This window comes from Ochotona curzoniae, unplaced genomic scaffold (genome assembly GCF_017591425.1).
Source record: "Ochotona curzoniae isolate NIBS_2020 unplaced genomic scaffold, NIBS_Ocur_1.0 contig_2723, whole genome shotgun sequence".
Lineage (NCBI taxonomy): Eukaryota > Metazoa > Chordata > Mammalia > Lagomorpha > Ochotonidae > Ochotona > Ochotona curzoniae.
Genome location: NW_024465573.1, coordinates 2238488 through 2265060, shown reverse-complemented (window position 1 = coordinate 2265060; position 26573 = coordinate 2238488). Strand labels below are relative to the sequence as shown.

Here is a 26573-nt window from a genome sequence, read left to right as displayed (position 1 = left end):
TAACTTGAAAGGTAGAGTGACAGAATGAACCAGAGGTTATCGCCCAGTCCCTGGATTCACCCTTCATTTGACCTCCTGGCAATGAAGCTGGAATTCCAGCTCAGTCTCCCACAGGAGTGGAAGGAGCCCAAGCACCACCTTCCCAGGTGTATTAGTGTAGCAACTGGGGCTTGAACTGCTGATCACTGGCAGATGCTGGTATTGCAAGCAGGAACTTCACCTACTGCACCCTAGTCCGTCCCCGCTTTGGGTCTGACATTGCATTTCTCAGGTTCATCCCCTCTGCGTGCAGCAGTTCGGCCTGTTGTACACTGTGTTACTTCACCACGGCCAGGAGCTTATCCTTTTGGTTAACATCTGTTTGGTTGTTTTGTAGCTTTTGTTTTTTTCATGCTATTGTATAGAACAGTGTGTGGCGATTGCTGTCCAAGCCTTCTCATGTGAGTTGCCATACTCATGGTGTGGCAACATCAAGTATTGGGGTGCACTTGTTCAATTTTATTGCATGATACCAAATAAATTTCCTAGGCAGTCAAATCTAGATAGCTTCTTTCCAACACTTGATGTTGTCAGACTTTTCAGTTTTTGCAAATCAGGTAGACAGGGAATGGCGTAACTTTGGAGTTCAAGTTTTTGGTTGTGGTTGTTGTTGTTGTTGTTATATAGTAAGAATGGGCATCTTTTAATATATTTACATATTGCTTCCTCGCTGAAAGTACTTGTTCAAATCATTGATCTGTTTTTCTAATTGTATTTTCCTTGCAGGGTTGTAACTTTTTTTTTTTTTTCAATCTTTTTATTTATTTTGTTGTGGGAATTTTGTATGATTTATTTATTTTTATTGGAAAGTCAGATACTCAGAAGGAGAGATAAAGAGGAAGACCTTCTGGCCAATGATTCACTCTCCAAGTGGCCACCATGGCTGGAGCTGAGCCCATTTGAAGCCAGGAGCCTGGTGCCTCTTCCGGATCTCTCACGTGGGTACAGGGTCCCAAGGCTTTGGGCCTTCCTTCACTGCTTTCCCAGGCCACAGGCAGGGAGCTGGATGGGAAGTGGAGCAGCTGGGATTAGAACTGGCACCCATGTGGGATCCTGGCGTGTTCAAGGTGAGGATTTTAGCTGCTAGGCCATGCGCCAGGCCCTCTTTATTTTTTTTTAAAGGTTTATTTATTTTTATTGGAAAGTCAGATATATAGAGGAGGAGAGACAGCGAGGAAGATATTCTATCTGCTGAGTCACTCCCCAAGTGGCTGAAATGGCTGCAGCTGAGCCAATCCAAAGCAAGTAGCCCAGAGCCACTTCCAGGCTTCCACGTAGCTGCAGGGTCCCAAGGCTTTGGGCCGTCCTTCACTGCTTTCCCAGACCACAAGCAGGGAGCAGGATGGGAAGCAGGGCTGCTGGGATTAGAACCAGTGCCCATATGGGATCCCAGTGCAATCAAGGCGAAGACATTAGCCACTAGGCCACTGTGCCAGGCCCCCATGAAGTAGACTACCAGTATTCTCTCCCAGAAGGCCTTGTCTTTCCCCTTGATGCAGGGGATCAGCCTTTTCTTTTCCTGTGGTAGATGTACCATTCCTTTTACTTTATGGCTGTCTGTGAATTGTTGCCGTGTAGTCTCAGGCTGCAGTAAGTGTGAGGGCCATTTGCCATGAAGATACTTTCTGAGATGGTTTTGTTCACTGTCAAGGCCTAGGAGGGCTGTTTTCCTTGAGTTCCTGGGCAGTGTTTGGCTCTCTCAAGTTTGCCCTTGTTCACTGATGTGAGACCCAGAGAGGCCCTTTTATGAGAGGAAGTCTTTGTCAACCACTTACCACGAGTGGGCTTTCGCATGCACCTGTGCCTCTGAGAGGCCCGGAAACCAAAACCCAGACTCATTGATTTCCGCCTCCGCTGCATTTTTGACCTCTAACTTTTTGGGTTTTTTTTTTTTTTTTTTTTCCTTTTTACTTTGTTCGTAGTTCATCAAGCGTTGAAACAGAACTTTGTGTCTTCTGTCTCACTGACACCCGGCCTGACTCAGGAGACGCTGGGATCTGGTCCTGCCAGGAAGGGCCCTTCTCTCCCTGACTCACTGCTGTCTGCACGGTGGATCACACAGATCCCGGCAGAGGCGGGAGAGTCTAGGGGGGTCGCTGCCACGGGTTGTGTCTGTGTCCACTGCTCAGGGAGTTTTTCAAACCACACACGTTGCTGTTCAGGAGCGGAAAAATTAAGATCCACAAAATGAGGATTTTTGTTTCACTATTTTGCTCAGAGAAAGATGGCCCCCGCAGACTGTGTTTCTTGAAAGCCATAGGTGAATGGTAGTTGATGAGTTTTTTTGAACTGTAAAAATGAAGTCCTCCTGTAAGAAGCAAAGTGCTTGGCACTGTGCTGCCACCCCCAGGCTCCCCTCTCTGTTCCAGCGTCACTCATTGTCACTGAAGCCAGCATGCATGGCAGGAGTAGAAGCAGTCACTGCATTTAGTCTCTCTCTCTCTTTTTAAAAGATATATTTGGTTTTTTTTATTGCAAAGTCAGATATACAGAAAAGAGGAGAGACAGAGAGGAAGATTTTCCGTCTGATGATTCACTCCCTAAATGACGGCAACCACCGGAGCTGAGCCGATCCAAAGCTAGCAGCTAGGAGCTTCTCCCAGGTCTCCCACACAGCTGTGAGATGCCCAAGACCTTGGGCCGTCCTCGACTGCTTTCCCAGGCCACAAGCAGGAAGATGGATGGGAAACAGGGCGGCTGGGATTAGAACCAGCGCCCAAATGGTATCCCGGCATGTTCAAGGTGAGGACTTTAGCCGCTAGGCCACCGTGCCGGGCCTTCTCTCTCTTTTTAAATCTATTACCTGGATACTCTTTATTCTAGGAGAATGTGAACTTTCTTTCTTTCTTTGGAAAGGTAGATATACAGAAAGAAGGAGACACAGAGAGAAAGATCTTTCCTGTGCTGGTTTGATCCCCAATTGGCAATCCCCAAGTGGCCAAGAGCCAGGAGCTTCTTCTCGGCCTCCCATGCAGGTGCAGGGTCCCAAGGCTTTTTTGTTATTCTCTGCTGCCCTCCCAGACCACAAGCAGAGAGCTGGATGGGACACAACCAGCACCCATATGGGATCTCATTGGATGCAAGGTGAGGATTTAGCCACTAGGCTGTTGCGTTGAGCCCTGAACTGTTGTTTTTAAATATGCATAATGATGAAAAGAATGGGCTGAATAGCTAACGTTGCCATCTAGAGGGTTAACGTGCTGCATGCTTGCCAGCTTCCATGTTGAATGTTGGTTTGAGTCCTCGTTGCTCCATTTCTGATCTAGCTCTCTGCTGATGTGCCATGGAGAGCAGTGGAATTTGGCCCAAGTACTACCCAAATGAGAGATAATACAGCATTCCAGGCTCCTCACCTGGACATTATGGTGCAAACCAGCAGGTGGAAGATCTGTCTGTGCCTTTGTCACTCTGCCTTTCAACGAAGTAATTTTTACAAATTTATTTGAGAGCCAGGTGCGTTAGCCTGTCAGCTAAAGTCCTTGCCTTGTACATGCCTGGATCCCATATAGATGCTGATTCTAATCCCGGCAGCCCTGCTTCCCATCCATTTCCCTGTTTGTGGCCTAGGAAGGCAGTGGAGGACGGCCCAAAGCCTTGGGATCCTGTACATGTGGGGGAGACCCGGAAGAGGCTCTGGGCTTCTGACTTTGGATTGGCTCATCTGTGGCTGTTGTGGCTGGTTGGGAGTGAATCATCGTATTGAAGATCTTTCTCTCTCTCTCCTCCTCTTTGTAAACAATAAATGAATAAAAACAAAAGATTATTTGAAAGGCACAGTTGCTAGAGAAAAGACAGGAGCTTCATATCTGTCTTCCACGGGGATGCTGGGGCCGAAGCACTTGGGCCTTCTTCCACTGCTTTCCCAGGAGCATTAGCTGAGAGCTGGAGCCGAAGTGGAGCATCTGTGACTTGAACTAACACCCATGTGCGGCACCACAACACTGGGCCAAATAAATCTTCAACTAAAAAAAAAAAAGTGAGAGAGACAGAATGGGTTTTGGAGTTTTACATGCGTCTGTTTAGACAAGAACTGCACTCTGTGTAATCTTTGGCTACGTTAACTGGGAAATCCAGTTTGGTACTGCTGTGTCATGGGGACGTCCGAATTAAATGAGAATGTGTGTGACATACTTAGTGTGATAACAGCTTTCAATGCATTCTTATTAATAGTTGTGGAGGAGTTTTGGGTAAAGAGAGTTTATAGAAATAGTTAAAATATCAACACCGGCGAGTTCTGACATTCACAGTAACCACTTGCGAAGCTTGCAGAGCTGTGGTCCAGGCTGTGTGTGCTGTCTGTGCTTGAGCTGTTGGTGAGCAGGATGAGCATGTTTACATCCAGCTGGGGGACAGTGACGTTTGTCCAGGGCAGAGGTGGACAACCTGAAAAATCATTTGTTGTGGCACTGCCAAAACAACAACAGGCAGTACTTGTAATTCAGTAAAATTATAGCAGGTGAATTTTTATGTTGATCATTTTGCATGTTGTAGGAATCATGTGTAAATACCCCCAATTAGATCCCGGCAGAATGAAGGACCCCTGTTGCCGGGCTAAGTGCTGACTTCTGGGACCTGGGTTTTGTACCCTAAGGGACCCCTCAGTGTGATTCTAGACTCTGTGCTCCATTTTGTACCTGTGCCTTCAGTATGGCCTGGGCACAGGTTCTAGAAGCTTTCCTTTTTGTGTTAAAGATTGGTTTACTGGGCCTGACGCAATGACGTGATTGGCAAACCCTCGACCCTTCAAAGTGCCAGGATTCCATATGGGTGCCAATTTGTGTTCCTGCTGTTCCACTTCTCATCTGGTGTCCTGCTTGTGACCTGAGAATGCAGTGGAGGATGACCTAAAGCCTTGGGACCCTGCACCCAAAGTGGGAATATGCAGCAGAAGATTCTCCTGGCTCCTGGCTTCAGATCAGCTCAGCTCTGGCTGTTGCAGCTGCTTGGGGAGTGAACCAATAGATGGAAGATCTTTTTCTCTCTTCTGTAAATTTGTCTCTCCAATTAAAAAAAAAAAATCAGTAAATCTTTAAAAAAACAGTTATTTTTTTTACTTGAAAGGCAGAGTTACAGAGAAAGAGGGAGAACCAAAGAAATCATCCATCTGCCGATTCACTCCCCAGAATGATCACAGTGGTCAGAAATGGGCCAGGCTGAAGCCAGGAGCCTCTTCCTGGTCTCTCACATGGGCGCAGGGACCAATGGACTTAGGTCATCTTGGACTGCTTTCCTGGGATCAGTAGAGGAATGAGCAGAAATTGGATCAGCACCTATATGGGCTGCTGGTTCTGCAGGCAGAGAAAATTAGCTCGCTGTGCCACCACGCTAGCCCCATTCAGGAACTTTAACGACATAACGGCAGGTGGGTTCAGAAGTCTTGGAAACATTGATGTGGGACTCTGCATGGAGCAAAATCCCGAATCTGAGGGTGGCTCTGGGAGGACTTCGGCAGCCACCTTAGTGAGTATTTGGACCATTTGGACACCCAAAGGGAGAGACTGCTCCTGCTTCAGCTGCACTTGAATCAGGGTACAGCAATTTTAAAACTTGATTATTACAGCACCCCTGCCCTGGGGAAGTCCTGCATGACAGGACCCAGACCTCAGGGTCTTAGCTCTCATGTCCTCTGGGAAGAGAAAGGCAGAGAGTGGAGCAGTAACAAGTCCGAGAGCCATGCTGCGCTCCAGGTGCCACCCGGGAGGGTCAAGTATACACAAGGTGCACACGATACATGGATGTCTCTCGGTTGTTTGGGGACCAGTTTCACTGTAAATGCTTATTATGGTTCAGTTGAAGGTTGCTATTTCATAATTAATCTCCTCTTTGTTCATCTTCACTCATCCGCGTTACTGACCCAGATAGTACTGCAGGGAAGGACAAAAGGAACCACATAACCCAGGAAGGGAAATCTTTAGTGCTGGGACCTTGGGTCTGCCCCCCAGGCCTGGTGGGAGGTGATGCAGGATCAGCCAACTTCAGTGTTGTAGAGATTTGTTATGCCCCTGATAAGGTTGAAAATCCCTGGGTTTCCTAACCTTCCTGTCTGTCCTGCTGGATAAGGTGGATTCCCACGGCACCCCCCTCTCTCCCAGCCAGGCCTTTGTTGCCCCTTAAAAGGATCCCAGCCCAGGTGACTGAAGGCGCCTTGAGCTACCCAAGTTGCCACCTCACTGCGCGCTCTGGTAGTCGGTAGTCGCAGCAATTTCCCCTGCAGGGGAAGGGAACTGAGCGTCCGGTGTGCAGTGAGGGGCCGGGGAGCTCACTGCCCGGCAGGCCCCGCCCCGCCGCGCGGGGAGCCCGTGAGGATCCTATTTAAGGTGGTCTGCAGGGGCACACCTGACTGGATACTTCCCGCGAGCCGCTCAGGGTCTCTCAGGTTAGGATTCCCAGACCTGCGACCAAGGCTTACCCCACTCCCCACGCTGACCACTGACGTCCCCCACCCCACGGCCCCCAGGGGTGGGGCGTTTCGTGGTGGGTGCCCAGGAAGTGCTCATCTTCAGAGATTTCCGCCGCTCTCCTCTTCCTTCCCCGGTGTCCCACACCTACCCTTTCCCTCCCTTCCCTCTCCCTGACATTCTGTCCCATCCTGGGACAAAACATGTGCTGTGTCTTTAAATGGGCGGAAGTGGCTGGCAGTGCTTTGCTTGGGTACTGCATTGATTAGGAGATTATATGGAGCTGCGGGAGCTGCCGCCTGGGGGAAGAGAGGTGCAGGTTCTGCTTGGCGTGCGCTCTCGTCCTCCCGGGCGCTGCTTGGTTTCCCTCCCCAAAGCTGCCTGGAGCGAGGTGAGGGTGGGTGGGTGGCCAGCCTGCCTGCCTGAGGACGGCAACTCCAGGACTTGCTGTGCGCAACCCCGCCAGCCTTACCCATCCTCATCAGAAACTGGCAGCGGCAGCGACAGCTCAGACGGGCGGCTCCAGCCCAGGGCTGGATCTGCAGGCGCTGCCCTTGGCCTTGGAGCCCTGCTCCCGGCTGGGAGAGGGGAAAAGAGGGGACCACTTGCAGCCCATCTCCCGGGTCCCTCTCCTTCTCTCTGTCCCTTTCTCTTTCTGTGTTCAAGTCACATTACATGGGATTTTGTTCTTTTGGGACTCCGTCATCTTTTCCAATATGTCCTGGGACCTGCGGAGCTGTCACAGGGATGCTAAGGACACAGTCGGTGGGCTGTCGTGACTGTACTAATGAAAGGATTCAAGCTCTCCTGGTAAGTGGAGGTGGGGGGGTTGAGTCTTTCCTCCTGTGTCTTTCAGCTGCCCCCGCATCCCACTGAAGTCTCCTCCAGGGAGGCCTTCCTTGCGAGCCTGGTATCAAGGGGCTCAGATGGGGGCTATACATTCTACAAAGTTGGGGTACTCTTTATGGCTCATCCAATGCTTGCTCTGCTGCAGTAGCCCATGGCAGCATCTTCTTCAGGGGCGGAGGTTGTGTGGAAGCTGGGGGATGTGGCAACTGCAACTGAGGCGAGTCTGCAACTTGGAGGGGCTTGAGGGCTGCTGTCCCTGGAACTTTGCAGAGAGCAGTAACTGTCAGCACTGGCGCCTCTGCGGGTGGCTGGGGGAGCGGCTGCTCTCCCTCACCCTTGGGTGACATCCTGGGCAGGGGACACCCACCCAGGCAGCTCTGATTTCCTAGAGGCTTTCCTAAGGACCAGGAGAATACACAGGCTCCTGGTGTCCAAATGAGTGAGCTGTGTTCCATGCCCTACACAAGCATGTATCCTTGAGTCCTGGCAAATGGCTCTCCTGAGTTTAATGTGGGTGCATGTGTGGCATCATTGTAGCTGTGTGCACTAATAGAATCCAAGCTTTTTCTCCTCTACTTTTCCCTAGATCTGCAGAGGATCCAATGGGTGGGTGGGTTGGCTTTGTTAACTGGTGGAAGGACTGCAGATTTTGCTTGCAAAACTTTGTCCTACCGGGGACCTGCTACTTCCGCAGCAGCTGCCTAGGAGGCCTTCTCAGAGGAGACAGGCTCCTGGGGTGCGGAAGGAGGTGTTTCTCCTTGCGGAGGGTGGAGAGTGGGAGGAGGAGGCTGAGCCTGCCTGGGAGAGCTCCCTGCAGGCTCACTGCGGTGGGCTAGGCTGGGCTGGGTTGGGCTGGAGCTGGTCATCATGGGGAATCTCAGTGGGTGGGAGTTTGGCTCTCTGAGGCCAGGCTGGGTGTTCATCTGTTTAAGGCATGATTCAAGGCCACGTCTGACTTTCCCAACCCTTAACTCTAGATTAAACCTGGACAAACTCTCCCAGTTCAGCCCTCCTCGCTCAGATAGGAAGAGCTTTTAACCGGTCATGAAAACGCACTTGAAGACTAGTTCTTGTGCAAGCTAAACTGGGGAGCCCCGGAGGGGAGCCAGGATCTGCCTTTTCATCCTCTGGCTTTGAGAGAGAGCTGCTGCAGCCGTCTTTGCCCTTGACCACTTGAGCCAGGTGCCCTGTCCTTCTGGGTTGCAAGCTGTTGGCCGAGCCTGTTGTCCACTGGGAACTGCTCCCTTTGTTCCTCCTTAGACCCAGGTCCGTAGCCAGGATGAGGCCTGCAAGGAGATGTCAGGGGCTGCTTGCAGAGCAGAGGTATTGAGCTCTTCATCAGAAACTACTTCAGCATCCTCCTGTGTCCCTGCTCTCAGCACACCCAGGAGTAGCTTGGCTGTCGCTCAGAACGAGACATCACCCTAACACAGAAGGCTTCTAGCCCTCAGCCCCTGGAGGTGGGGGTGGGCAGGGGGTCCTTCAGGGACTGCATAGATGCTAGCTATTTTGCCTTAAAAAAGCGTGCTCTGGGTATCTCTTAATGAATTTCAACAAAAATGGCAGTGTATAGATGGCAAACGTAATTGGGCTAACCTTGTCTCCTTCAGCCACACAAAATTGTGCGAGGTTAGGAACATTTCCCTGTTTATACCTCTTGGATCCTGCTGGAGCCTGTAAGCCATCCTCTTTTTAAATTCAGATCTGTTGGTCCGTGTTGGCCCAGGGACCAAACCTTCTGGTTGTGCCGTGGCTGTTTTGTTTTGTGAAGGACCTCTTGGTGGTCTCTCACATCAGGGCACTTCACATCCTTCCAACAGGCTTTCCAGAAGCAAAATAACTCTACCTGGGCCCGGCGCGGTGGCGCAAGTGGTTAAGGTTCTCACCTTGCACGCCCGGGATCCCATATGGGCGCCGGTTCTATCCCGGCAGCCCTGCTTCCCTTCCAGCTCCCTGCCTGTGGCCCGGGAAAGCAGTCAAGGACAGCCCAGAGGCTTGGGACCCTGCACCCGCGTGGGAGACCCGGAAGAGGCTCCTGGCTTTGGATTGGCATAGCATCGGCCGTTGCGCTCACTTGGGGAGTGAATCATCGGATGGAAGATCTTCCTCTCTGTCTCTCCTCTCTGTATATCCACCTTTCCAATAAAAAAACAAAAACAAAAACAAACAAAAAAATAACTCTACCTGTTGGCTCCCTTATTCTGGATAGGCTCTGTCTGCGTGCAGGAGAGGATGGCATTAATGGGCTATGGCTTGAGTCATTTCTAAAAGCCATTCTGAGGTGCCCACTGGATGTTCATCATATGATAATGCTCATCACAGAACAGCAGCAAACTAACATTTATTGATACTTACTGTGTGTTGAGTAACAGCTTAGTAAGAGGCTCCCACCGTTGTGATGAAGGTCCTTGTTTTACTTGCGGGGAAACTGACACATAGAAAAACTGATGTGAGCCGAGTCGGAGTTTGTAGCTGGTTCGCCCGGTCCTGGTTGCAGTGTGCTTTTGCCCGTAGATCAGGTTGTACTCTGTACTTGCTTTTCCCTTGCTCTGCCTTGTCTTTGTCTTACTCATTAGGTCAATTATCTAGACTTTTCTAAGAGTATAGAAATGCCATCTCTCATTTGGTTCTCACTCTTACATCGTGGCACGGCTGGCTTGTCCTCTTAGATAGCTACGGGTACAATGAGGTCAACATTAAATTTATCCAGGGTGCAAGCTCTTATTGCTCGGCAGTGATTTCAGGATGAGGACTACCACTACAACATTAAGGTGTGTCTGCGTCAGACCTGCTTTTCCCAAGAGTAGACTCATGGTCTGTACTTTACTCATCCGTTTCCCTTCCTCCTACAAAGGCCAATGAAGCATTTGACTAGCCCTTTGTGTAGGGCCATTGTGGAGATTGGAGAATATGAGGGCCATTGACTTGGACACCTGGGAGCTGGTAGTCTCACAGATGGAATGAGAATCCATAGCACATTTGCACAAGAGTCAGTTCAGTGCTGAGGTAAAGGCAGGTAGAGTAACCACAAACACTCTGGAAACTGATTTTGCTTGGCCTTGCAAAGAAGGCTTCTTAGGGAAATTGGTGCATGATGGGTTTAAAGGCTGGACAACAAAGGCTGTATTTTGCACAAAATTGTCATAGTGCCTTACTTACAGAGTAATGAAGTTTTGGTAGGGTTGCTTTTGGGTAAAGATGATTGGGAAGGATGTCTGTGACTGACAAAGGCTGGATTATGAGACAGAAATCTTCCCCCAAGCAACCCACTCCGTTGTTATGATAGGAGTTCTAAGCCATGCTAAAAGGTGCCTGTGTGTTCCGTCTGCTGGTAACTTGGTGAACAAGGTATAGGTGGTGATAGAGGAGGCTGAGGTATGGGAGGTAGCCTGGGCAATCAGGTCAGGTTGTGGCTGACGCAGAACTGTGGGTCACACAGCAATTTAGAAGCTGAGGGATTTTTCTGCAAGGCATCAATCTTTGTTCCCACATGGCTATTCTTTTTTCTTTTTGGTGGTACACAGCTATTACTCATTCATGCAGAGCTTCTGAATCTCAGCCACTCAGAAAGCTCTCCCATCCCTCCCTCTCTGGGCTGTATTGGCTCCTGTGGGACTTGGCAGCTGTCATGACATCTGCCTGGAGTCTTCTTGCCTCTTGTGTCCCTGGTTGCCACATTTGCTTGGTGGTGCAGTGTCCACAGCCTGGGGATGTGACAGACCTTCAGGAAAGCCAGTGTGCTGGAAGAATCTGATTCTTGAAAAGCAAGAACTCAGAGAGGGAGTAGCTTTTGACACGTAGCAGATGAAGCGTTTCTGTGGTGAGGTCTCAGACCTGCGATGAGAAAAGTTGGGAGCCTCTATCTGTGTGTCAGTGGGTGAAGTAAGGTCTGTGCTGCTTTCCCTCTGTTAATTTAGAAAGACTAGATCTATGCAATAAAACTTTTTCTTTTATTCTAAAAGTCTATAAGAAGACTGTGCATGGACTTTAAAACTTTTTAGACCAAAGTAAGCCTACCTTCCTTAAAAGTTGTATTCATTTTGTCTTTGTTTACTTAAAAATAATTTGTTTGTTTATTTGTTTTGAAAGGGAAAAATGGAGAGAGACAGAGGGAGTACGAGGAGTAATCTTCCATCTGTTGGTTCCCTCCCCAAATGCTCAGAACAGCTGGGGCTGGGCCGGCTGGAGCTAAGAGCCCAGAACTCAGACTGGGTCTCCCACATGGCTGGCAGACATCCAGATGTTGAAGCCATCGTCACTGCATCCCAGGGTGTTGGTTAACAGAAAGCTGGAAAGAGCTGAGACCCAAACCCGGGGCCTCTGCTGAGGGACGCGGATGTCCCATGTGACAGCTCGATCGGCTGCATCTCAATGCCATGCCTAAACTGATCTTTTCATTACATTTTCCCACAACTTTTAAAAACATATGTATTTTTTTTTCTTTCTTTTTTAAAAAAAAAAATTTATTGTAAAGTCAGATATATATAGAGGAGAAGAGACAGAGAGGAACATCTTCCATCTGATGATTCATTCCCCACGTGGCTGCAGCGGCTGGAACTGAGCCGATTCAAAGCCAGGAGCCCGAAGCCTCTTTTGGGTATCCAACATGGGTGCAGGGTCCCAAGGCTTTGGGCCGTCCTCAACAGTTTCCCAGGCCGCAAGCAGGGAGCAGGATGGGAAATGGGGTTAGAGTCGGCGGGTGCGAGGCGAGGGCTTTAACTGCTAGGCTGCTGCACTGGGCCCTTCCGCGACCTTTTTGACATGCCCTTGTGTAGGTAAAGAGGCTTGAAATTTATTCTGAAGGAAGAGGGAGCTGTGAATGTGGCCTCTGCATCCCTTCATCAGTGTCAGGCTTCCCAGTTTTCCGAGTGGGCTGCAGTAGGGTTGTGGAGAACTGTTACCTGAATGGGACTCTTGTAACCATTTTTTGGGCCTTGATAGGTGACTGCTGTTCCCTTTGGTTGCTGGTGGCTTTGAAAATGGGATTAAATAACAGTGCCAGGCAGGGCAATGGTTCTCTCAGCTTCCTTTGTGCCCAGGGTGTGTAAATGGCCAGAGCTAGTGGAGCACTTTGCTTTGGGTGTGATGTGGGCTGTTGGTGCCCTTCTTGAGCCAGCAGGGGACACTGAAAATAAACCTTCATCTGAAAATATGAAGTGTTCATTTACAAACAAGGCACAGCAGGCTCTCTCTCCTGTGAACAGCGCAGGGTTTACATTATCACTTGATGGGATGGGATTGGAGTTTTCCTATGGTCCAGGAAATGTCCCAGAAACCAGCAGAGCAGCTCAATGCAACAACCACATCTCTTTGCACCTCCAAGGAAACCCTTCCCTACCTCTCATCCAGGTATCCAACTTTGGGAAACTATACCTGGTTTTACTTGAGAAGCTGTGAACATCCTTTGCTTTGCTATCATCATCATCATCATTGTGGAAGAGAAAGGACGTTTACTCTCATACATTGCAGGCTTGGGGGGGAGAGGCGCAGACCCGTGTGAAATCTGGTTCTGCAGACCTGAGGTTCCTCAAGGCTGCTGGCTGGGACCCCTTGCTCCCAGCCTTCTCATCACCACCTTTATTGTTGGGAGGGATGATTTAGAGTTTCTCATGGGATTTGAAGACAGAAAGGTCCCTGGCTGAATTGCCCAGAAGCTGCACCTTTGCTCGCAGTTGCTTGGGAGGCAGGATGTGGCTCAACTAGACATTGCCAGGTATTGTTTGCCTTATTCATTGCTGAGGCCTTTGTTTGGTTTTTGTTTGCAGGAGGATGTTGGATGACGCTGGGTAGGCTAGGTTATGCCGTGATGAGCACCCCCTGTAGCTGGACTCCTCATAGAGGTGTTTTTAATGGCTCCAGGTTCTCTGAGGCTCTGGAAAACTTTCAGGGAACCCAGCCTTGAAAATTTTAGCTTTCAGTGGTAGCTCCAGGCTCCAGGCTGTGGCATCTCCTGGCCTCTTCGTCACAGTCCCTGGAACAGGAACAAGATCTCAAATCTGTTTCTTGAAGGTGAATACCTGGTCATTGACCAGAGCTAGTCATGTGGTCTTGTCTGACTAAGGGAGACTGGTTAATGGGGCTGCTGGTTGCAGGGGTAGGAACAGGAGCTGGTAACAGAGGGCTAATGTTTACATAACAATTTACGATTACAGGTAATGATCCCAAGTTCACTGTGTTAGATAATCAAACAGCATGTCACAAATGGGCAGTTCTTCTGCCTGTGTGAGGGATCACAGTTCAAACGCAGACACACTAAAGGTATTGTAGGAACTTCCCTTCAGGTGGTGTAATAAGATGTATGTGAGCATAAGTCAATTTTATGTTTACGTTTAGGTTCCATTCTTGACACAACTATATGTATAAGCAAATATTCTTAAGATCAAAAGAATTCTGAAATCTAAAACACTTCTGTACCCAAGGATTTCAGGAAAGGAATGATCAACTTCTATATGACAGATCTATTTTCAATGCTATATTCAGTGTTTTTTGTTCCCCAGTAGGGGACAAGCAAGTCTGGGTTACCTTGGTGTGTGGCCCGCTGGTTGAGACATGGACCTCCCACACTGGTTCAGTTCCCAGCTCTGCCAGCTGGCTTCAGCTCTCTGCTGGTGCACACTATGGGAGATGGGGTTGATGGCTCAAGGGATCGGACCCCCGCTACCCACATGCGAGAGCTGCACTGAGTTCCTGACTCTAGACTTAAGCCTCTGCACAGCTGGGGTTGTCGTGGGGTTTTGGAGTGACCCAATAGATGGGAGGTCTCTCTGCCTCTCAAGTTAAAACAAAGAAGAAAAAAAAAAGGGTCACATCACAGAAACGAAGGCCTTATGTAAGGAAAACAACTGGGCAACCAAAGGAGGGCTATGTGGGAATGCTGGGATAGAAGTTGAAAATGACAAAGCGGGACTTGCCTGCAGGGCTTGAAAAGCTAGTCCTAGGCCTGTGAACAAGCCTGCCGCAGTAGGAGAAGCCCTGAGGCTCAAGCTGACCAGAGGCATGACGTTGTCCTTGTTGGTTCAGTGGGCGAGGCGCTGGGGGCGAGGACTGGATGTGCGAAGCACACTGGTGAAGCAGAGCTTTAGGAAGAGCAAAAGCAGCAATGCTTCTGAGAGCGTCTCTCTGTAAACTTCATACAGCCCACCCACAACCCTACAGAAAGGTAGCTTTTCACTCATTTGACAGGTAAGGAAATAGAATCTTGAAAGAGATTTTAACTGACCCAAAAGCACATAGGAAATGGCAGGATTGGGATGGAAATGAACATATTGAGCCCTTCAGTTGGTGCCTTAACCCTCATCAGTCCTTGAAAGAGCAGGAATTGTACATATCTCCTCAAAATCTGGAACTTAAAAATGAACCAGCAGCACTCACTGTCCAGTTAAGGATGAGAACATGAGGTCCCTAACAAAGTCGTATTTTTATCTGTATATATATATATATTTTGAAGACAAGCCCTGGAACCTGCCATTCTTGGGAACTGAGCATCTCCTGGGCTCTCAGCGAGGGCTTGCAGGTGATGCTTGGTAGCCTGTGCCTCTGACACTGGTGTACAGGCCTGCTTCATTTCCTGGGCTCCCCTCTTTAGCTGTGGAATGAACCCCTGTGACAGTTCCACGGGGATCTACTGCTTACTAGTTGTATGACTGAGGGCAAGTTACTCAGTTTCCTCAAGCCTTGGTTCTCTCATCTATAAAATGGGAATGACTGACCTAGCCCAACTGATTGATATAAGGACTGTCAGGACTATGTGGTAATTAACACACGCAGGAGGGCTGGCATTACATGAACAAGTCAGAGCGCTTCATTTTGTATTGTTTTGTGCTGTAGCACTTTTCTTGGTCAGCTTTATCTTCCTTTCAAGTGTACACCCTCTGAAGTCATGTGTCCTTGTCTCGTGACTGGAACTGGTACATCCATCTCTTGTCCCAGGTCGCTTGACCGCTTGGCTGCAGGTTGGAGTTTGGCCTGTCACCCCCTAGGAGCTTGCCCTTGGCGTGGCGCTCAGACAGACAGGCTGGGGGTGGGAGGGCAGGCTTTTCTTTCTTTGTACCCCATGCGAAGTTCAGACTAAGCATCTGAACATCCTTAATATTCTTCTCAGGGTTCCATTGCATTCTTTCTGTTCTGTGTTGGATTCATTTGTTTATTCAAGGACCATCTCTTGGGTGCCTGCTTGTGTATGTGGTGGTGGTGGAGGGGGGAGATTGAGTCAGAAATGGGTCCTTGGTTTTAGGTAGGATCTTACAGGAAAATTCCACTTGATGGACTCATGCCTCTCCTGCTGTAGTGTTAATAGATTTATCTTTTGGTTCACATCTTTTTTTGGACCCTTTCTCTGGAGACTGCGAGCCTCTTTGTTTCATAATAGCTTCCCTGCAGCGACCTCAACTTTTTACCCTGAATGAATGGGTCATAGTTTACATTCTGGGCATTATGACCTGACAGGCAAAACTCCTTTGTTTTCCAGAATTTCAACTTGCCAAACCTCAGGATACAAATTTGAGGAACTGACCATTGACTGTACTCTGCCGTGCTGGTTGCACAGTGTTTCCCTCGTCCCTTTGATCCAAGATACACCTTTTAATGCATTAATTTTGCACCTGTTAACTATAGCATATGCAAATAATTCCTTTTAACCCTCTGATTTTATTAATCAACTGAAGGAAATGTGTACTGTAATGAGTTCCATTAGTAATTGGAGGCGGCCACTGCCATTTAGCTTCGGAGTAGTCTTTGCATAATTATCTTTATAGCAGCAGTTGACAGTATCCCCTCCCCCCCCCTTTTTTTTTTAGAAAAATCTGTACTTGGAGAAATAAATAGTCACTGATAGGAAATGCTGAGCGTGTTGTACGTGAAGCTTCTAGAAGTGGTTTGCTTGGCTTGCTGCACTCCTAATTTGTTTCTGTAACTAAATTTTCTTCAGTTTGTTTTTATGCCTACGTTATGACCGCTAGTGCTGAATGTAATGAATAATTGTCACCACCAGTCACAAGATACCCTTAGCTACCATTGCCAGGAAAAGGACTATTGACTCCAAAAATGCAGCTCTTTTCTGTGTTTCTTCCTTGGACGTGCTAAAGCTCTCAAAGCCACTGCATGAAAAAAAAGTTTTAGTAGTGTCCCTGACAACCTTGACTTCTCAGTCACCTGCACGGGCATGTCTGCACCATTTTCCTTTTGCCTTCTTTTCTCCCCATGAGGTTGGTTCTCTGAGTGTCTGACCTGTCCTTCCTGTCCCGTGACTGTGACCATTGTCCTCCTAATTCATGGCCTTTAGATTCTTGCTTACCGTATGCAACAGCCACCTGACTGATTTTTATAAACTGCTTTTTTTTTTTTAAAGATTTATTTTTATTATTATTTTTTTTATTGGAAAGGCGGATATACAGAGAGGAGAGACAGAGAGGAAGATCTTCCGTCCGATGATTCACTCCCCAAGTGAGCGCAACGGGCCGATACTATGCCAATCCGAAGCCAGGAGCCTCTTCCGGGTCTCCCACGCGGGTGCAGGGTCCCAGAGCTTTGGGCTGTCCTCAACTGCTTTCCCAGGCCACAGGCAGGGAGCTGGAAGGGAAGCGGGGCTGCCGGGATTAGAACCGGTGCCCATATGGGATCCCGGGCGTACAAGGCGAGGACCTTTAACCACTTGCGCCACCGCGCCGGGCCCTAAACTGCTTTTTTGAAGTATAATTCACACACCCCACAATGTGCTTACTTAAAGTATATAATTTGGTGATTTTCTGTGCATGCAAAGAAGCTCGTATCACTCTATGCTTGCTAAGAATTCATTGTTGTGGATTTAAAGTCATTTTATCTTTCCTAGCATATTATATCTTCTCTGAGAGTGAGGAATTACCCTAATTTACGTTTTGTTACTGTAGTTTTGTTATTAATGATGTTTACATAGTTGGTCAGGGTGGGAAGGGTCGAGGATCAGGGGATAGTGGATGAGACCATTGTTTACACATTTTCTTCTTCCTGTGTATGGGGGAAGAAGGGGATACAAGAGGAGAAACCACACCCAGCCTCCCCACCGCCACATTACACGGGCGATGGGGAACTACCACAGTCATCCTGGGTTCCCCCTCATGGAGCATTTTCTGAGGGTTCTGTTCCCATGTTTCTGAGATGCTGCTGATAATGCTGCTCCAAGGGTGAGGAAATCCTCCCAAGGTCAATTGACGGTCATAATCTACCTCTGAGTCTCTATTGGCCTAGAAATTTTTTATCAAGCTTTTCACTGGGGTAGTTGATCGATTTGTTCTGTCCTCCATCTTTAGTAAACCAATGGATGCTGCAGCCCGTCCCAGCCCTGTCTAACATACTCACCATCCTCACGTACCATGAGGAGCTGCAGCCCAGTCAAAGCGACCTCCAATAGCCCCAGCTAGACCATCCCCCCACTCTCCCCCAGTCTGGTTCCTGTGTCTGCCACCAAGTGCAGTGGACTGGTCCGGTCTGCTCCATATCCCATTGAGAGTTTGTATACGTCATTTGGCATTGAAACCTAACTCAACCCAACCGACTCTCCCCTAGCACCCTCCATCAGGCCTCCAGGTGCCACCACCTGTCCAGCCAGCCAACCCCCACTCCTGGTTCTCATGCTCACCACTGGGAGTTGCAGCCAATTAGAGAGGAGCCCATAACCTCCCCGCTGGACCTACTCCCCGGCCCTGGATCTCGCTCTCTCCAGGTGGTTTTGCAGTCTAGCTTGACAGGACTTGCCCCTAGTCCCAGCACTTGCCAGCTGATGCTTTGAAAAGCCCAACCAGCCTGCCTTTCTTCTGGCTCATGCCTGCACCTGTGGATACAATTGGCTACCCCAGCTGGCTTTCCCCTTAACCCAGTTCACATGTAGGCCAATAGGTGTTGTAGCCCTGCCCAGCCTGGTCTGCCCCCAGTTCTAGCTCTCACGCTTACCGTCTTGATGTTATTATACTTTCTGTGAGACTTTATACTTATTTGGTGCTCAAAAAATATTTTCTGGATGATTAGTAACACTTTTACATTAGTATACTCATTTTTGTCCTCCACAATTATTTTGCATAGTTTATTTTTGAAAAATCAGAACTAAAGGAGATTTGGAAGCAAAAGTTACCAGTTTTTAAAAATTATTTTTGCAGCACAGTTTATCCAAGGATATAGAAAAGTTGAAATAGAGACTCAAAAAAATTAGTCATGATAACATCCCCTAGGGATACCTATCATTTTGTATTATGAACTATTTTTCTGTTTATGTTACAGATATGGTTATACATTTATAAATCATAACTCATTATTATAATCCATAATAATATTAATTTCATAATAAAAAACTTTCTGGTACCTGTCAAAAGTATTGGTTTTCCTGATTGATTTTAAGGATAGAACTTCAGCAATACATCACTTTTCAGTCTAATCTGCCAGGCTTTTACATTGAGATTATTTCTAACCTTTCAATTTAAAAATAAGATCATGAGTAGCATTCTTCTGATAGTAAGGTAAGGTTTCTGGACGAAGAGTCTTTGATTCCTGGTCCCAGCTGCCTTTTCCATGGCGGTTCCGATGGACAATGGACACCTGCAGCCAGTTCTGAGAGATGCTGCCCTCTCCCCTCGCCCTGGGTGGCCTTGGTGTTACCATTCCTTTCAGTTGGTGCCCATCTGATAGTCCAGAGTATCTCAGAGTTGCATTCATTTACATGACTTTGATCAATCAGGGTTAGTATGCTTTTAATTTCCTTGTTACCCATTTATTTTCCTAGTGCAAGTTGCCTATTTGTCCTTTGCTTACCTTCCTGTTGAGCTGTTTCCTGTTGGTCTATTTCAAATCTCAAAATGCTTTAAGATAATAAAATTACTAACCCGGGGTCCTGCAAGTAGTGTCTTGCCAGAGTTTCCTGTGTGCTTGATTTCAGGATGATTTTCAATCTGTAGTTTGAATCTGTCAGTCACTCCTTTCCTTTATGGGTTTTGTGTTTGGAATTATTCATGGAAAATTGCTTCTGAACCTTCACAGTATACGCATTCACCAGCCTGTCTTTGAGTCCTGTTATTTGGTTTTTAAAATTTAATACATTGGCCTAATTTGATATAAAATGCTTTTATAAAACTTCTGTGATAATCTTCGTTCATTTTCCTAGCATCAAGTACTGGTATGGGTGAATTAATATGTGGTTTCACCTTATCTACAGGGGAGTTCTGAGAACCACCTTCTCTCCCCAATGAATGCCTGAAACCATGCATAGTATTACATGCATATAACCTATGTGCGTTTTTTGTATACATATATACCTATGATAAAAGTGTTAATTAGCCACAGTAAGAGATGAGCAATAATAACTAGTAATAAAACAGAATAGTTAACAAAAATATATGGAAATTAAAATTAGTTTAAAATTTATAAGTTAACCCTGGAATTTTCCTTTCAGTGTTTTTGGGCTATGATTGACTGCAGCTAACGGAAGCCTTGGAAAGAGAAACTGTGGAGACGGGGGAGGGTTAGAGTACCAGCTAGCAGAACGTGGTGGTTAACCATCTCCAGTACCCCACCTCCTCTGCCAGTCTGGATTAAATCACCTCTTTGGTTGCCTTTGTGGTGCCTGTTATCTGCTGGGTGACTTGAGAATTAAGTGGGTTTGTAAATGAGATAGATGATCATCAACAGACCACTGCACGGCTCGTGAGCTTTCTGTGTCTGCTTGCTTGAATGACTAAGTGAATGAACCAATGGTGGCCTGATGGGTGATGGCAGGTCCCTGGGGATATTGTAAGACAGCAGCGGCTCTGGCTCTGAAGTAGGCCCTTGGACAGGCAGCAGTCTGTGGAGTGCACTTTGCTTACTCCAGGGCCCCAGAGGGAATATGGAAAAAATAAGATTGTTGGTGCGGGTGTTGAGATGGTCCCAGTCTAAGGGAATAGGACTGTCGGAGCCTGTAAGTGCTTCTGGCTCATACCCAGCGTTCAGGAGCAGGTGCACACTGTGCTGGAGAATGGCAAGGCGTTTTGGAGAGTTGGAGCTCTTGGAGCAGTGTTTGGGGGAGGTGGGGGAGCTGGGGTGGTTGAGTCCGTCAGGGAAGTCTCCTTGGGGAAGGTGCCCTGAGAGCAGATGCCTGGCGCAGAGCTGGGAACACAGAGCCGGGATGTGTGCAATGACATCATTCTCTGCGGAGACAGTGATGTAGGGAGGGAGTTGTTTTAAATGTTTGGAAGTGATTTTTTTTTTTCTTACTTCCCTTCCCACCTCCATTGCTTTTGCTGTCATTTTTGCCTCCCTCTCAGCTTTTTGTAGCCTTCCTGCTTCTTGTGCCGTTTCAAAATTATCAGGAGGAAAGTTGAGAGTACAGTTGAGAAAGTCTTTTTTCTCAGCGCTTTGTGCTGTTGAGTGGGAAAACACTGAGGCCTGGGGTGAAGCAAAGCCCTCCTGGAGAGACCTGACAGGTTCCCAGCAGCCACAGAAACCTTCCAGCTCCTCTCTGACCTTCCAGCTCTGTTCAAGGTGGAAGTCAAGTCTATTCTCTAAGATGTAACAGAAATGCTACATTTCAATGAATCGGTGAATAAGTAAAAAATAGGCTTGGGAACCTGGCACTGGGGGACAGGGTATGGGTGGGGGTGTGAAGTGGGGAGTGGACCTCTTGATGGGACGAGTGCTTCGAGGGGTGGCTCTTCAGCTGAAGGAAACCTTGACCCCTGGGTGTTCCAAAGAGCAAGGAAAAGAAATCCTTAGGGAAGCAAACTGTGGGCAGAGACGCTATAAAGAGAGCTTGAGGAAGTCACTGCTGTGGACTGGGGTCAGGTGGTCGTCATCCATGCCTTTTATCACATCTTCATCACTTGCCTCCATCAGTGCCATTCTCTGTTGCAGAGGGCAACACACTTGAACCTCCTGACAGTTTCTGTCCATTTTGCTGGGAGCAGCCTCATGTTCTCTTTTGCATGCTGCCTGCGGCTTCTAACAACAGAGTTCAGTAGTTAATGATACAGGCTGGATGGGATGCCTCAGCCTAAAGTACTTGCCGTCATCCGACCCTTTGTGGAACAGTGTACCCACTCCTACTTTGCATTATCAATAGATGCTTAGTTTTTGCATGAGAGCCAGGGATTGCCCCTTCTCAAGTTGTTTTCTTGTTGAGTGCCCCCTTCTTGGCCACTTGTATTTGCAAGATGACGTGCTGGAACCGGGAGGGTGGAGTCTGTGGATTAGGTCCCTTGAGGGCACACTCTGACCATCTGAGCCGCCTGCAAGACCCACACAGAGCAGCTCATACCCTAACAGCCGTGCCCTATAATTAGTTTTAATATTTACTTTCTGTTTACTGTACTGTGGCAAGGGTACTTTAAGAAATTTATGGGAAAATAAAATGAAAAAAAAAGTTCATTCTGATGAACGTTTTTGGAACCTCTGCATAATCTGTTGATGATATGCATTTTCTGTGCCCTGTCTGAAGACCCCCTCGTGTATGTTATAGGTTTAACCGAGCTCAGAGAAAGTTGGAAAGGTGCCCACAGACACACAAAGTGTCAGCGAACCACTCCACTGCATTTTTGCTGGGCTCTCAAGCCTCCTTTTTGTTCCCCACCCCCTCTTTGCAGTTTCTGGCTGAGTCACACTGGCGGCCTTAGCTCTTCAGATTGAAATGTGGTTCCCTGGAGCCTCCATTGCTTGACCACCTGTTCTCTGCACGCCAAGCCCCTCCTGCTGCAGATGTCCTCCGGGGCCCCTGTCCCTTGCTGGTGCTCCCTGGGAGGGTGGTTTGTTGGTCTCTTGGGTTCCTGATTGGTTCTCACTGCATTTGGAACAGCAGCTGCCACCTAGGTAGATGCTCAGCCTCCTGTAGAAGTCAGCAGATGCCCGTAGAACTCCCTGGAAGGAGAAACACAGTCCAGGCCCCCAGGGCTCCTACTTGGCCAAAAAGGCAGGCCAAGCTGGCATCTCTGACCTTTGTGGAGAGAAGGCGTTCTTAAAGGGACAGCAAGCTCTTTTCTTTCCTGGTGGCTGACTGCCAGTTCAGATGCCAAGGATTTGAAGAGCTTATTGTTCTGGCAGTGCAGACGGGGGCCCAGACCGCCCAGTCTCTCTCTCTCTTTTTTTTCTCAACTGTGTGTCCCCCTCTGATGTGCAGCAGATCAAGTGTGGAGGGCCGGTGAGCTGCCTTAAACTGCACACCCTTGCCTCCACTTGCACTTTTTGCAGGCAACTTTATCACCAAAGCCGAAGAACAGAACAGCCTTCATAGGCCACCGTCTCCTTTCCCCCAGTGTGTCTTCTCCATCAGGAGAGAGAGTGGTGTGTGCAGACTCCAGTGGGGGCCACTGCTTGGCCCAGGTGAATGGGTGAGGCAGGGGCTAGGGAGAAAGGTGTCGATTCTTCACTTGTCTCCTTTGTACCATCTGCTGTGTTAACCTCGGGTGCTTGTTCTGGTTCCAGAACTTGTGCGCCCCAGGAATCTGAATATCAATAAGCAAAGTCAAGTTTGAGAACTGCTGACTAAATGGTTCCATCATGAGACTCATGTGGGGACCTGGGAGTGGGTCAGAGTGTCTGTGAACTTGAGCAAAGCAACCTCTCTAGAATGGCTGAGAACAGGTGTCCCGTCTGGTCCCGGGATTTGAATGCTGGCCCCCCAGCAACCTTCCGTCTGATCTTGGGTAAGGCTCTCAACCCATTGATACCTTTGTGTACCCACCTGTGAAATAGGCATATAACCAACTGTGAGGTTTCACGCAGCTGGATGGATTTCTCAGGATCCTGACTGCTTGGGATTTGGAGGGATTTTGGAATAATTGCGTATTTATAATAGGATTTCTTGGGTGGAATCCAGGTTTAAGAACAAAATTATACATATGACCCAGAGGAAATTATATACATTATTTTTAGGGTGCTGTATTTTAACCAAGACCTGTCCCTTGAGGTCAGGTGGCATCATGTCAGTGTTCACAAATGGTGGATTTTGGAGTATGTTGGGTTCAGATCTCTAGGGTAACGATGCTGAGCCTGGACTTGTAAGGTTCTTAGACAGCGCTGGCACACCGCATATGATAGAAATGAAATCATCCAGATTTAGATTCAGATCATCCAGACTCAGAAATGAAATCATCCAGATTCAGATCACAATTTGAATCATCTTTGACCAGCAAGAGCTCCCAGGCTAAGCTGGCTTTGGTTGGGGAAGCTTTATATGCCTTAATAAATGACTGGCAGTTGTTTCACATGTGCGAGCCAGCCCTGAGGTCCATCAGTCCGTGTGACGTGTTCTGCGAAGGTGGCTCTTGCATTTCCTGCCCTGTCTCCTGGTCTGTAACGGAGAGGACAAGGTGCCGATCTGATTCCCACCTCCAGGAGCTGTGGCCAGCTTGGGGAAGGCTGTCCCAGGAATTCTCAGGAACCACATCTGTAAGGCTCACTGACCTCCTTGGGGGGAGCTGAAGCAGAGAAAGCAAGCTGCAGACCAGAAATAGCGAGGCATAAATACAAGGCATCATAATGACTGCCCACACCCAGCTCAATCCCCTGAGCTAAGTTTAGCCCTCCTCACAGTCTTGCCGACCTCAGGGGAGGGAGTTGGAGAGAAGTGTCCGAGGCGCTTGGGGCTGTGTAATGCTGGGGACCTGAGCGGCATTGCCCTCAGGGGTGCTAAGGTTCAGATTTCTATTATGTCTTGGTTTTGCTCAAGCATAACTTTTCTGAAAATGATCCTGTTGGATTACACTTTGCCGTGTCTGGCTGCCTCTCCCCCTCTCCCCCCATGCTCTCTGATTTCTCTTTGCATCCACAGCTCAGGAGTCACATTTGTCTAGCTGCCTGTGGGAGCAGCATGAGGTGGAGGAGGCTGGGAGAGACCGGGAAGCCTCGGAGGATGGGAATGCTTAGTTTTTGTACAGGCTGAGCATTGTAAATCCCCAACTCCTAAATCGGAGAGGTATGCCCTCAAGTGTGAGCGCTGGTGTGACACCACAAGTGGAACATTCCACACCTGACCTCATGTGATGGTTTGCGATCAAAACCCGCAAACTCTAGACTGTGTAGAAGACAGACTCATATTTATGAAACATAAACTTTGTGTTTGGATTTTATTCCCCAGATATTTAATTATGTACATGCAACTATTCCAATCTCCTCCTCCCCCTGAAAAATTCAAAACATGTTCTGTCCAAAGCATTTCTATAAAACACACTGACTTGTACTTTATAGAACCTGATAAAAGAGCTGTCAGTGGGAAAATGCTAGATTATTTAGAATAAGACCAACCAGTCATCCAGGGCATGCCTTGTAGATATTTTCCATCTTGATGACAAATGTCAGCATACAGGGATCCAGCAGTGGGCAGAGTTTTCTTAGCATCCACTCCCTCCCACTTGAACATATTTTACAAGACTTCCAGGAAGCTGCCCAGGGCCAGTTGTATTCTTGGGGAGAGAGTGGTAGGGAGTGGATAGCATTGGCCACCCTGAGACCCACAGGGATGAGAGAAGCAGAGCTTCAGTGCAGTGACACACTTTCTGTCTGCCTCCAGAAAGGTGTTTGGCTCCCTATTGCCACATTAGTTAGGAATATTGATTTTCCGACTTCAGAGGCTAATGGAAAAAGTCCCATGGTTTCTCTTTTCTGTTTCTTTCACTTTCTTTGGAGACAACTGCGGAAAAGAGAAATACATTGGGCCAAGCCAGATGGAAAGGCCTTTGTGTGCTAGAGACTCTGTGATTTTATGGATCAGCTCTTTTTTTTTTTTAAAGATGTATTTATTTATGTTGCAAAGGCAGATATACAGAGAGGAGGAGAGACAGAGAGGAAGATCTCCCATTCAGTGATTCACTCCCCAAGTGGCTGCAACGGCTGGAGCTGAGCCAATCTGGAGCCAGGAGCCAGGAGCTTCTTTCAGATCTCCCACGCGGGTGCAGGGTCCCAAGGCTTTGGGCTGTCCTTCACTGCTTTCCCAGGCCACAAGCAGGGAGCGGGATGGGAAGTGGAGCCGCTGGGATTAGAACTGGCGCCCATAAGGGATCCTGCTGCGTTCAAGGCGAGGACTTTACTGCTAGGTTATTGTGCAGAGCCCATTAATCAGCTCTTGACTTCTGAGTCTGGAGAGGAAGGGTCTACGACCAGAGCAGGTAAAGATGGTCGCTTTCAATGTGAAGACAGGCCCTCTGCTCATCGATTTCTGGAGCTGCCCCAGGTATCCCATGCTGGACTCTGATCAGCCACAGGTGATGCGATGGAGCGGGGGAGGGTGTGTAAGATTGACTGGACCAAGATGTGACACTAGTCCCTTACTCGAGATTCTGAAGTATGTGACTACCTACACTCTTAAAATGTTCCTTGTTTCAAATTTAACTCCCTCTGGAGAAATAAAAAACAGATTTCTTCCGTCGGTTGATGTTCTCTTGCTCCTTCTCTCAAATATTTGCTGTGTTGTTGATATGAAACCATCTCACAACCCTAGTTCCTTATACCTTTCTACAGGGCATTCTGTGAAGTCCCCAGACCCACACTGTCTGACCTTGAGAGTGTGACAACTTCCAGGACATTGTTTGTGGTGGAACGTTGAAGCTCTCTCCCGTGCTTCCGTTGCTGAAGTCCGAATATATTAGCCCTGTTGTTTTGGTCCACTTTGGAAACTTGACTCATTCATGGAAATCTCCTGCCACGTTTGTAGAAGAAAGGTCCTGCCAAGGGTCAGGGGTCTTTTCTGCAGGATCACTTGCTCCAGACAGATCATTAACATCTCACATGCAAGGCTGAAGCCCAGGGACTGTGCAAGGAGAATTTGATGTTGGTTAGAGCCCCATTGTTTGCTGTGAGAGGACATGGAATGGAGGCTGAGCTGCTAGCAGCTTGTCACAGCCCAGGGTGGTGGGTGAGTCAGTGTCCCCAGCTTGCCACTTGGTCTTTAGTCAGATCTCTTTCATCCCTACTTGTCCTCGTTAGGTTTTCACTGGAAGACTCAGGCTGAACCAAACCTTCTAATAAGGATTTGCTTAGTGTTTGCATAGAGAGAGGGCCACCCCAAGAACATTGTAACTGTTCTTTGCATAGAAAGGAAGAGAGAGGCAGACAGCTGGGAGTGAGGCAGGGTATGTTCAGCAGAGGAGGTGGAGCAGGGCAGGGCAGGGCAGGGCTCAACAGCTGTGTGGTCACCGGTCTCCTCTGCCTTGGTCAGCATCACTGCTTTTTTCTGCTTTTTGTTCTGTGGCCACAGAGCTCATCTTGACTGCTTCCTCTTTGACCTTGCAGTGAGACCAAGGATGATGTAGGGCACTTAGAATGGGGCATGACGTAAGGGGTCATCTCTACCAACCCCATCTT

At 48.2% G+C, this 26573-nt stretch overlaps 1 protein-coding gene across 7 annotated transcripts in view; it reads left to right on the top strand.

Moving 5' to 3' along the window:
• Positions 1-26573, top strand: part of GRAMD1B (GRAM domain containing 1B) — a 191573-nt gene that overhangs the window by 95525 nt on the left and 69475 nt on the right. For 2 of the 7 annotated variants that reach the window (XM_040976793.1, XM_040976791.1), the window contains exon 1: positions 6489-7247. The exons of 4 other annotated variants lie outside the window; for them this stretch is intronic. In XM_040976793.1, coding sequence (XP_040832727.1) covers positions 7225-7247 — 23 coding nt within the window. In that variant the 5' untranslated portion in view covers positions 6489-7224. Of the gene's footprint in view, positions 1-6487; positions 7248-26573 lie in introns of those variants that run through there. One more of the 7 variants, XM_040976792.1, reaches the window with a different exon arrangement.